The 11492-nt window shown below is 27.7% G+C and overlaps 2 protein-coding genes across 6 annotated transcripts; both read right to left on the bottom strand.

Annotated features, from left to right (window-relative positions):
• Positions 1 to 1693: 1693 nt before the first annotated feature.
• LOC127278399 (transmembrane and coiled-coil domains protein 2) lies at positions 1694 to 10257 on the bottom strand. Of its 5 annotated transcripts, none has more exons than XM_051300113.1 (12): positions 10095 to 10257; positions 9258 to 9463; positions 7449 to 7667; positions 5728 to 5932; positions 5124 to 5292; positions 4619 to 4847; positions 4501 to 4545; positions 4315 to 4397; positions 2960 to 3288; positions 2486 to 2886; positions 2028 to 2188; positions 1694 to 1956 (listed from the first exon to the last, which is right to left on the bottom strand). In XM_051300113.1, the coding sequence occupies exons 3-11, from the start codon at positions 7601 to 7603 to the stop codon at positions 2032 to 2034; spliced, it is 1773 nt and encodes a 590-aa protein (XP_051156070.1). In that variant the 5' UTR covers positions 7604 to 7667; positions 9258 to 9463; positions 10095 to 10257; the 3' UTR covers positions 1694 to 1956; positions 2028 to 2031. The 5 variants fall into 5 exon arrangements, with proteins under 5 accessions (XP_051156070.1, XP_051156074.1, XP_051156075.1 ...); XM_051300117.1 differs by having other exon boundaries at positions 2028 to 2158; XM_051300118.1 differs by having other exon boundaries at positions 2960 to 3249.
• A 278-nt stretch (positions 10258 to 10535) lies between these two features.
• LOC127278414 (GSK3-beta interaction protein) lies at positions 10536 to 11313 on the bottom strand. Its single transcript, XM_051300138.1, has one exon. It carries the CDS (start codon positions 10979 to 10981, stop codon positions 10616 to 10618), a length of 366 nt encoding a protein of 121 aa, XP_051156095.1. The 5' UTR covers positions 10982 to 11313; the 3' UTR covers positions 10536 to 10615.
• Positions 11314 to 11492: the final 179 nt, after the last annotated feature.

Below are 11492 nucleotides of genomic sequence, written 5' to 3'. Positions count from 1 at the left end.
CCACATTATTCACTCGAGTCGTTTAACGTCTGAGTCCTCACAATTATTTCCAGGGTCACAACCACCGTCAATGATGATACAAAATTTTTCTTTGTAACTTGAACTCTACGAAGCTAAAATTCTTTTAAAATACTTTATAGATACTACTTGCAATGCTGCCAATTTTTCTCTTTTTTTCATAAACAACCATGATTAATGCCCAATTTATGCATTTGTAAAAAAGAATACATAACATTTAACATAAGCACATTTTGCGATAAACGGAATGAGTGCTTCTATACATAAACATGAAAATATTCATTATATACATGTATATGTATATGAATATTTACAATTCAAGCTTAAACAAAAAAATATTCACTGATTACAATTTGAAAAGAAACTCTGATTAGAATTCTAATTTAAAATTAAATTTTTCAGCCTTTCTTTTTTTTCTAATTTTAAATTTTGATAAGAAATTAAAATTTGTTTTTCTTAACAGTAATGAATAATAATATTGGAATATGAGCCTCGTGATATATCTAAAAACTAAAATAGGAATGTTTGCAATCGGTGTTGGTGGCCAACTTTCAAACAAATAGTCACTTAGTGAAAATTTCTACCAAACCTTGCCCGTAATATTTTTTTTTATTTATTTTTTTTTTGTTGAAATAACCGATATACCATTGTGCAAAAAATTGCCTCTCGAGCGCTTTACGAAGAATCGAAAAGAGATCGTAACCGGTTAAACCATCAGTCTTTCTCTCATAGCGATTATTTGTCATGGGCTATTTTTTTTGTTTCACTTATCCTTTTCGTATTATTTGGAAATATGTTTTTGTGTCTGTGGTGGCAAGAAAAAATTACTTTTTTTTAAAAAAAAGAGAAAGAAAACGATCAATTTGGTCCATTTTTTCAGTGAATGAGAATAAATTTAAGAAACAATTCTTTTAGACCGTAATGAAATAGTGTCACTCAGCTATATTGTATATATTTTTTTTTTATGAATATGGACGACGATGACACTATTTACATTCTTTTGCAATAATAATGCGATTAAAAAATATCAAATTACTAACTGACACTATTTTACATGGTGCTAAAAGTGTTTATGAATTTATGAATTTATAAATTCAGATATAATATTTCTTTCCATTTTTTTTTTTAATAAAAATTTTAATTTAATTAAAAAAGATGAAATATGTGATTATTTCCGAGTTTTTGGACGATTTTCGACCATTCCACAGACACATTAATGTGTTCTTATTTATTGGAGTCGAGGTACATTTTTTATCACTCGTACTTAGAATCCTAAACTTGTGTTTTTTTTTTGTCCAATCACGCACACACCCTGTAAAGCAATCCATTTTGCAAGAATCACAGTTCACTGATTTTCGCATTCATTTCATTTATCCTCAAAAATAATAATGAGGATAGTGTTTTTGGACGCAATTTAACAATGAAACCATTTACAATTTCGTTTCGTTACCCATTTTCTATTTTTTTGTTTCTTTAAGCAAAAATTTCCTGCATTATTTTCCAGCTCAAACTTTTTTTTTGTGCTTTGAGTTCACAAAAAAAGAGTCACTTATTATATAACGAGAGCGTACACGAAAATCAAATAATAAAAATTAACATTATATATATATATGTATATTAGTCACAACTAATTAACGCAACCGATACGGTCATTCGCGTTTGGCATTTTTTCGTGTTTGCTTTTTTTTTTTTTTTTGTTATATCGTGACTTCTCTTTTTTGGCTTCAAATAATTTTATATTTTCTTTAGGGTGAATTTCTCTCAAAAAACAGGCCGTATAAAAAGCTTATTAACGACAGATAAGAGAGAATGTGTGTAAAAGAAAAAAAAACAACAAAAAACAATACTGCACTTATTTGGACGATGATACCATGAAATGAAGCCGGAATCCTTCGTTTTTACGCCAGGGGCGGATTAGTTAGCTTTTAATATTCCACCCTGGAAAGAATAATATAAAATTTATTATTTTGATTTTTAGAGATATTTGTTTTGGCAAGAAAAAAACTTACAATGCTACTTGACGGCGAGAGTTTGTTTAAGATGACGCATGAGGTGACTTCCAACATCGTGTACCTCAGGCCATTGTTTGAGCACGAACACAATCCCCAGGACGACAAACGTCGTTGTTAGTATGCGCACCCTGCACATGAAACAATGAGGCTTAGTACAGCTGAAACAAACGTGAAAAAAACAAACGAAAAAAATGAGAATGAGAAATCAAAAAAAAAAAAAAAATGCTTGAAATCATGCATGTGGTTTTTTTTCGATGATGAATGCGTGAAGTATGAATAATTTCCTAAATCAAATATCCTATTTAAAAAAAAAAATGATTAGTTTTCTTAAAATTCAGTATTATTAAATAAAAAGAAATAATAATTTAAATAATAAATTGAAATTATTATAACATTTTAAATATTATTATTTGTATTTTAAATATTAGTATATTTAAAATAGTGGAAAAAAATACCTCGTTCGAAGGAAAGGCATCATTATACCAGCACCAGTTGCAACAAGTAAAAGAATTACTTGCAAAACTATAAGGACAACATTTATTAATTTAACAACTAATGCTCTCGCATTACTGTTATCTAAACCTTCAAGTGTCACATATTGTTGATGTTGTTGTTGTTGATGTTCCATTTTCCAAATTTTTGTCTGACAACTTTCCAACATTTCATGAATATCACGTAAACGATCTTCACTTTGATATTGAACTTTTTCTTCCATATCAGTTATTATTTGCTTGAGATTTTCGACTTCATTTTGATGGAGTTCGGTCAAGTCATTTATTTGCTCCTCCAATCGTTCACAACGGAAACGTTCCTCTTGTACCGCGTGCGAAAGATACGTCACCTCTTGTTGAAGTGTCTAAATAGAAAAATTTTAATTAAAAATCAAATTGTCCTTTATGGAGATTAAAAAAAAAATTCACTTGACAAACCTTGAGACTTTCTAATTTTTCTCGCATTCGATCGAAATTCTCTCTATGCTCTTGAAGTTCAGAGAATATTGATTTAAGACTAAATGTATCCCTGTGACCGTGACAGGTGTGTGCTTGTCCTCGACTTCCGGGACCACTTTCGCTTGTGACACTGGAACATTCGGATCCTTCCTCGGATGGAAATTTCATAGCTGCCGCACTGTGCGTTGATCCTAAACTACATCCACCAGGTAGTGTTGCTGAACCATGATGAGTCTTTTCCTCTTCGACGCTAGCATTATCACCATTACCTGCATGTGGTGTATCGTTTACATAAAATGTCGAGCCATCTGTGGGGGACACAGAGGTGGCCAGTTAGACCGTTATCCAATACCCAGAGAGACAGGCTTTAGGAAAAATTTCAATTTAATTATAAAAAGCACCTGCGTTTCGTTTTTTTCACCCTTCGATAAAATTTTCAATTGATTTTTTAAATTAATCACTTACTTTTCAATTTTTTAATAAACTATTTCTCTCCCTTATTTTAATTTTTTATCTTACAAAATAAAATATTGATAAATCAAATTAAATAATAAATAATTCCAGAAATTTATTCAAAAAAAAAAATAACGAAACGCAGTGTTCAAAAATTACATAAATATTAAAAGAAACTAAATCCGCGAAAGAATTTAAGAGACAATGATTTTTGAGAGAACAAAGAAAACCTAGCGATGCAGGATTCTTGATCGTTGGAAACATTCGATTTGGTTTTTGATAGAGAAGAAGCAGAACAACCCTCTGATGTATAATTTTTAAGCCAACATTTTCTTTTTTTTTTTTCTTCAGTATTGGATAACAAGAGTTTTGGGACGATAGAGAAGAGCGTTCACACAAGAAGCGAAAGTGCTCTTTAGAGAGATTGTGAAGATAGTGCAGCCTTTTGAAAGTTTGTCCCACATCCACATAAAAAAAAAGAAAAAAAAACACAACAGAAGAAGTGAGAAAGCAACAAGCGTGAAAAGAAGCAAGTGTATTCTTTTTTTTTCCTCTTTGATAATTACGCTTAAAATGATTAATAGTGGAAGTAATGCCTTACAGTGAGGAAAACAAAAAAATTTTATCACACAAAAGATGAAAGCACCTACTATTAATCTTTTATTACTTACTACTGTCAACTGTTAAGGCAGCGAGAAATTTAAGATCATTTAAATCGTTTTAATATTTTTAAATAATAATAATAATAACCAAACAAAAAAAAAATAAACAAATTTCATCATTTTTTAGTCCCATTCCTTTTACTTTTTCGTAGGTTTTTTAAAAATATTGTAAATTGTTAATGTTTTATAATAATAATAATGAAAATTTAAACCACTCACGTGATAAAGTATTAATATTGTCAGCACTGCCAAATTTATTTTTAATGAGATGTGCAAATTCACGAGGTTTGGACATCACACTCCTAAAAATAAAAGTTGTTAATTTAATAAAAAAAAAAATTTTAATTAAAATGAAAGCATTTCAATACAATAGTTGAATCAGAATTTATGAAGAAAAGTACAAACCCTGAAAATCCAGTGATACCGTCCCTGATATTGCCTCCAACATTTCTAAAAATAAAAACAATTATAAATTTCATTAATTAATATTATTTTATACATAAAACAATAAACAAAATCTTACTTTAGCCCTTGTCCCATGTCTCGAAGAACTTCCCTTGGTTGTCGATGACTCGCGGGAGCGCCATTTATCTCATAATTTTTCAATTTTTTTGTATAACTGTCTAATTTTTTTTGTAATTGTGAAATTGTATGCGCTGATCTTTGATTTTTTTTCTCGAAAACAGTCTTAATCCTAGTAAGTTGCTGCTTATCAGCACTTGCAGCGAGTTTGAGATATTCATTTACATTTTCTAAAAGAAAAATACTTTTTTCCATTAAATACATTTAAAATTTTTTTTTCTAAATTTCTCCTCATGAAGGAAATTTCTTTTTTTTTAATATCACAGGAATAGTTATGATAAATTATTAAATAGAGAGGATATCCTTTTTGATATACAAAAGTGAAAAATTTGCATAAGAATGAGAGGGAAAAAGGAATAAGATTACTTATTTCAAATGATGATTATAAATAAAAGTAGTAAAATTAAATTTTTATTGGAAAAAATATTTGCATTTGAGAAACTGACCGTCTCGGGTGGTTTGTTCAACACGAATCAAATCTCTCGTTCGGGCAATTTTACTTTGAATATGTTCGATGGCTTGACGAAATCGCGTGGCACTTGAATCAATGTCGTCGCTTATCAACTCTGTTGAGCCATTCGATAGGAACGATTGCGTGTGATGATGATGTGCGTCCTGTCACAGAAATTAACAATCACATGAGTTAGCGTAAATTATGAAATTCCAGTTGTATGCGCTAGTATAATATCAAAATTCAATAGTCAGCAATTTTAATGACTATCTTGTTTTAATTACAAAACAAAAAAGAAAAATTAACTATTTATTTACTTTTTTTGTTTGTTAATTTTTAGATCATAAAAGACTTTTTATAGTTTACTGAAAAATTTTCTATTGAGAATTAAAAAAAAAAAGTTAAATTATTTACTAATAGTCTCTTAAGAATTTTAATATTCAAATCAGAGTCGTTTGATGCAAATTATATGTAAATGAAGTCACGATTGTTGGGGCAATATTAATGAATTACAATTTTGACGAAAAATATATTCGATAATTAGAAATTGAAAGGTGAAAAACGATGAATGTTTTTTTGTTTTTAAATAGAAAACGTACTCCCTCATCGTCATTTAGTGGTTGAATATTTGGCACAATCTCTTCAGTATCGGCAGTGATTGTGCTGATGTTTGATTCGTCCATGGTGTCACCAGTTCGTACCACGGCACCCGGTGATCTTTGTCGACTGGTACTCTTCATACCGGTAGCACCCCCTCCTCCACAGCTGCTGCCACTGCCCGTGCTACCTTCTCCTGCTTGATGTCTGAATCACAAAGTGCACATTGTATATTTGATCATTGCAAATGATTAGCATATTCATATTTCTATTGACAACTATTCATATACGGATGCATTAAAAATTGAAAGAAAATCATATCTATAATTCTTACATCTCGTTATACATCAAAGTCAATATAATTCAAAGAATTTCTTTACTCATTGATTTGAATATAATTTTAATTAGATAATTCAATGATTTCTTCTGTCAAGCAATTTCACGATAACAATTTTTTTTTACATGAGGTCAAAAGCCCAATTTCTTTAAATAAATCTTTTCGTTTGATCAATATTAAAAAAATTTTCAATTTTTCATCAAAAAGTCGATTTTCTAAATTTATTTTATATTTTTATAAAATCCAATAACATTGTCATTCAATAACTTTTTTAAATATACATAAAAATAAGGCCTTGAAATCTTTTTTTCCCACCCTTCAGAAATGTATGGAGAATCTAAAAATATGTGAGTAATAAATATCAAAAAGAATGTCAAGGTTGACTTGGCTATTGAAACTTTAGGATCAGAACTTTGTTAAACAAAAAAAAAATATTTAAAAAATAAACAATTAATTAAGTAATATTTATAATAAATAAATTTAACATTATTCTATTAATTGTATTGATAAAATAATAATCGCAGGAGACACAGTGCATCATTCAAGCATCACTTGGTTTATGATGCTATCTATATCCTTTGACAAAGGAGGGTCACATTGTGATGCTTGGATTAGCATACACATTTTACAAAGAGGTACAATTTCATAAAATCATATACTATCAAAATATATATTATACTCAATGAACAGTGTTAAAAAAAAAAAATTCTTAATGTGTTTAAAATAGTATTAAATTGAATACAAATTGTCTCATTAATTATAAATAATATAGAATTATTCCAATATTATTAATACTTTTTAAACTTTTATGTGAATCATTTTATATATAATTTGAAACAATAAATAATATATAAAGTAATTAGTATCTCATCATTGAAAAAGAATTGTATAATTGTTGAAATTCATTATAACATTGATAATTTACAACAATATATTATTAAGAAACGGAATTTATTTCTTTAAATAATAATTATATTTTTAAGGAACTCCTTTGTTTGCTGCGTGGAATTGTTGATAAGAAAATTATTATTCAATTGTTCAAAGAGCAAAGTTTCTATTTTAACAATAAGGAATTTGTTGCGAGATAACTTTTAAACCTTATGGCAATTCTATTTCATTTTAAGACAATTTTAATAAATAGAAAATTTTGTATTATAATTTTTAAATTGTTCTTTTTTGTATTCTTTTGACTTTTGGAATTTTTAATGAATTATAAAATGAAAAAAGGAATTAATTTAATATTATTATATTACTTTTAATCCTTCGTATAATTAATATTTTTTTAAAAATAATTTACCAATCTCAATTAAAATTAATTTTTGAATGAAAAAAAGTTATTTTCGAAGTTTGTTTTAACAATTTACATTTAGAGATAAAACAACTTACACGGCAGCAGCATTCCGAGTTTTTGGTGTGTGATCCAGGTTGGCTGTTGGTGGTTGTTGTTGTTGTTGATTCTGAATTCCCTGAGAATTTGTTCTATTCGGTGAAGTACTTCGCGAGCTGTTTTTACTTGAAGTATTCACCATCAAGCTAGCCATTCCTTTTTCTCTCGAGTTGATCTCGAATCAAATCTTCGCATTTGCTCTCAGGTTTCTATAGGACCTTGAAAGAAATGAGTTTATAGTTAGATATGCACGCTTCATGTCTTCCTCGTCGTATATGTGTATATGAAATGAATGATAATATTATAGTGAGTAAGAAGTGAGTAATCAGTAATCTTGAATCCAGATTAAGATAAAAAAAATAAAATTTATACTCATCAGCTATTAATTATCTATCACGAATTATTACGTATAGAAAATAGAGACTGATTTTTTATTCACAATTTTTAATATTTCGTGCATAATTACAAATTCTTTAACTTGTAAGTCACGACACTTCATTCTATGTATGATCACTATTATTATTACTGTGGTATATAAAGACTTAATCTACTATACGAAGACGTTTGTCAAGAGAATAAAATTTATTTCCAGCACGTTTATTGAATGGAGAATGAACTGTGGCTTTTAAAACTATTTTTTTTTTTTTTTTTTCTTGAACAACTTGTTAGATATATTGACTGAAAACGTATTATCGTATCTTATCAGTACCTATGAATCAATTGGTTTTTGCAGAAATTATCAAAAACAGATAAAAGCTTTTTTATTTCAACATTTATATAAATATTATAAATACTTTTGAGAAAATGAATTTATATCGTGACAAAAAGTGAATTTTAAAATATTGATTTCAATTTTTTATTATAATGTTTAGTTTTTATTAGTAAAAATTTCATCGACAATTCCATATATACTGCAATTTCAACGAGTTTCCAATGGATATTTATTAAAATTGTCTGCAGTTTATTGAACTTTCACTTCTAATTAGATATTGAAACAAACTTTCTAAGCTTCACATATATATATTTTAATAAGTCTCGCCCGTAAATTTTTTAAATGAAATTATTTTCATATTCACACAATTATTATATAATTTTTTTTTTAATGAATATTATTTTGATAAACATCGATGAAAAAAATTAATTAGCATTAAATTGTTTTTTTGCTTTTTAAATTTTTAAATACCATTATCTTTTAATACAGAATTTTATGATCTAATTTCGTTAAAAATTTTTGAGGTCATAAAAATGCCATGTTAGTGCACTTGAAGATGACCCCTAAATTACTCTGAAATAACTTTACTTAGGGGGACACACATTTTTCTCACTCAATTAAACATTTTGATTTAATAATTATCCAATTAGGAGATTAATGAAAAAAGATTATCTAGCTTAGAGAAATTTAACAAAAATTCAGAAAGACAAAATTTATATTTTGTTACACATTTAAGACATTAGAATTCTTGGCATCAAAGTTCAAGCTTCATTAAGTCGTTCTACTTTAGCCTTTATACCTTTTTTCTCCTCAATTCTAACGACCTACGTCAATTTTTTCTATTTTTGAACATTTCACCAAGGATCGTTAATTTAAATGCCGGTTTCTTTTTTAAAATTAAAATAAACACAAAATAGAAAAATAAAAAACAAAAATAATAAACATTTTTAAATAGATCCTTCTATTTTTTTTTGTTACAAAAATAGTGTAGAGAAATGCGGATATAGACATTTTATTGTATTCAGTATACTTTCCCTGGGTTTGTTAGCAACCCTGACCCCAGAAAAAGAGAGACAAAACTGCGTGAGTCACTGACCTGTCAAAGACCTATAGGTGTGTTGATATTATTATAGTAATTGTAAAAATTGACGAATTTTTTCTCCTCTCCGAAATTAATGTTGAATGTCCAGTGGTGATTGTGACCCACCTAGTTACACGATGACACATCCAAGAAACCGGACAGTTTTTCTTTTTATAATCACAAAATCCTTGGATAAATTTCACATTGAAACAACACTTGCACTGTAAAAATGAAATAAAAACAAAAAAATATTAAATATAATAATCCACCAGGAGTTTAAGTTGTGAATTTAAAATATCATCATCGTCGGCCTTCGCGGGCGTGTCATCGTCATTAGTTGATCATCACTATTTGTTTATAGAAAATGCACAAAACTTACTATCAATTGTATTATCCTGCATAAGACAACACCACGAACACCAAAACATTTGTATATTTATAGGTAATTCTAATTATATATAGAATTGTTTAATAATGTTTATCGAAGATAAAATAAGTTCAATGAGAAAGTGAGTTTTCCGAGGCGATGCAAAAAGAATGAAAAAATTTATATTTAAAAACGTAATTATTCAATTGAACACAATTTTTTTTTTAACTCAAAAACATTAAAACTGAAAAAAATAAACTCTTTCAAGCAAGAAATTGTTGTCGAACACAAATACTATTCATCGAACAATAATTTCTACATGAGAATCTGGGGAGTTATATGTTCTGCGTTATTCTCTACTCCGAAATTCCGAAATCTAACCTCGTTAAGTTAGTTGCAGGAGATTTGTCATATTTGACAATTTCATAAAAAACTATCAATTCACATACTTTTTTTTTTGATTGATAAAACGAATAATACTTTACCTTTTTGAAATAATTATATTATTGTTTAATAACTCTTGCACTATTGAAAATTGTAATTACACTAATTTTTTCTTTATACATCCAAAATATTCGACTAACTTCACAAACTTCGTTGATTGGTGCTTTTGGAAACGTATGTCATTTACTCTTCGATAATGTTCGGCTTTTAGTCGAAAATACCCGAGGGGTAAATGCAGGAATGTAGCTTCCCTACCCTGGAGCCCTACACTTTTCTAAACGTCATTCTGTTATATGTACATGCAAATTAATAAGATATATTGTTGTATTTTAATTGTTGACTATTATGTTTCAATTGTAAAATAGAAAGTAATTGTTTTTGAAAGGTAAGCTAGTTTATATTTAATACGAGTTTTTAATAGATAACATTTTGAGGTTATGTTTCTATATTTTGGTACTGAAATTCAAAATAACAATTTTATTTCTATTGAATTCTTTTTTATTGAATTTATTATAAAATATAAAACTTATAAATACAATATTTAGGGGGTTAAGTTTTTTTTTTAAATGTCAGTTTGATTTTCTTTAAGTTGATTTAATTTATTTAATAAAGAATTCCCGAAAGAATTTCTATATTGTGGACTGACAAAATCAAGTAAACTGTAAGGTGTTTCGAAATACATATTTTCATTATTGGATGTATCGTCATGTTGATTGCCAATAATAGTGAATCCGGCTGCTGTTAATTTAATGCAAAATTTTAAATTCTCAAGTGTTGTGAGATTTAAAAAAATTGCCGAATTTGTACTTAGTAATTTTTCGGATAATACAAAATTTTGTACATGATTTTTCACATCATTTATGACAGATTCCGCTTCTAATTTCCATTGTTCTGCATCCAAAATACGTTCCTCATTATCAGTATTCATTTTTCTTTTTCAATATTCTTCTCTATGATAAATTTCGTAAGATCCAAAAATTACTGTTCTCTTTTCTCACCATGTTCATCACAATTTTGGCTCACATTACATTAGTTGCTTGGCAATCATTGCAAATGGTATTTGCAATAATTATTTATACACAGAAATGAATATTTTTCTATATAACTTTGGCGCCAAGGCGCTATGCTTGTGTGTGTTCTAAAAATGAAAATGAAAATATTTAATATGTTAAAACTATGTTGTGTGTATACAAAAAAAAACAAGCACATGTACAAGTAAATTGTAAACTTCTTCCTTGGACAATGTTTGCCATCTAGTGATCGATAAACGAAGGATAAAATATAGAGGTATATTACAATTTTTATTACTTCTTTTTTATTATTTTAATCTTTTTTTTCAAAAATAGGCACAAGAAATATTAACAAAATTGATTTACAATTTAATTACAAAAATTTAAATGAATTCTAAATAAGAAAATTAATGAATTCCAAATTTTATA

This window comes from Leptopilina boulardi, unplaced genomic scaffold (genome assembly GCF_019393585.1).
Source record: "Leptopilina boulardi isolate dan_hultmark-lab unplaced genomic scaffold, ZJU_Lbou_2.1 LbouV2_202, whole genome shotgun sequence".
Classification (NCBI taxonomy): domain Eukaryota; kingdom Metazoa; phylum Arthropoda; class Insecta; order Hymenoptera; family Figitidae; genus Leptopilina; species Leptopilina boulardi.
Note: the sequence above shows the minus strand (reverse complement) of the source record. Positions and strands in the feature narration are given on the sequence as shown.

Excerpts from the sequence above, each read along its gene's own strand:
- LOC127278399 (XM_051300113.1), bottom strand. The coding sequence starts at position 7,603 with ATGGCTAGCTTGATGGTGAATACTTCAAGTAAAAACAGCTCGCGAAGT. Across the intron at positions 4,546-4,618 it reads GACATGGGACAAGGGCTAAA|AAATGTTGGAGGCAATATCA; the intron begins GTAAGATTTTGT and ends TTTTATTTTTAG. Across the intron at positions 2,189-2,485 it reads ATGCCTTTCCTTCGAACGAG|CTGTACTAAGCCTCATTGTT; the intron begins GTATTTTTTTCC and ends CGTTTGTTTCAG.
- LOC127278414 (XM_051300138.1), bottom strand. The coding sequence starts at position 10,981 with ATGAATACTGATAATGAGGAACGTATTTTGGATGCAGAACAATGGAAA.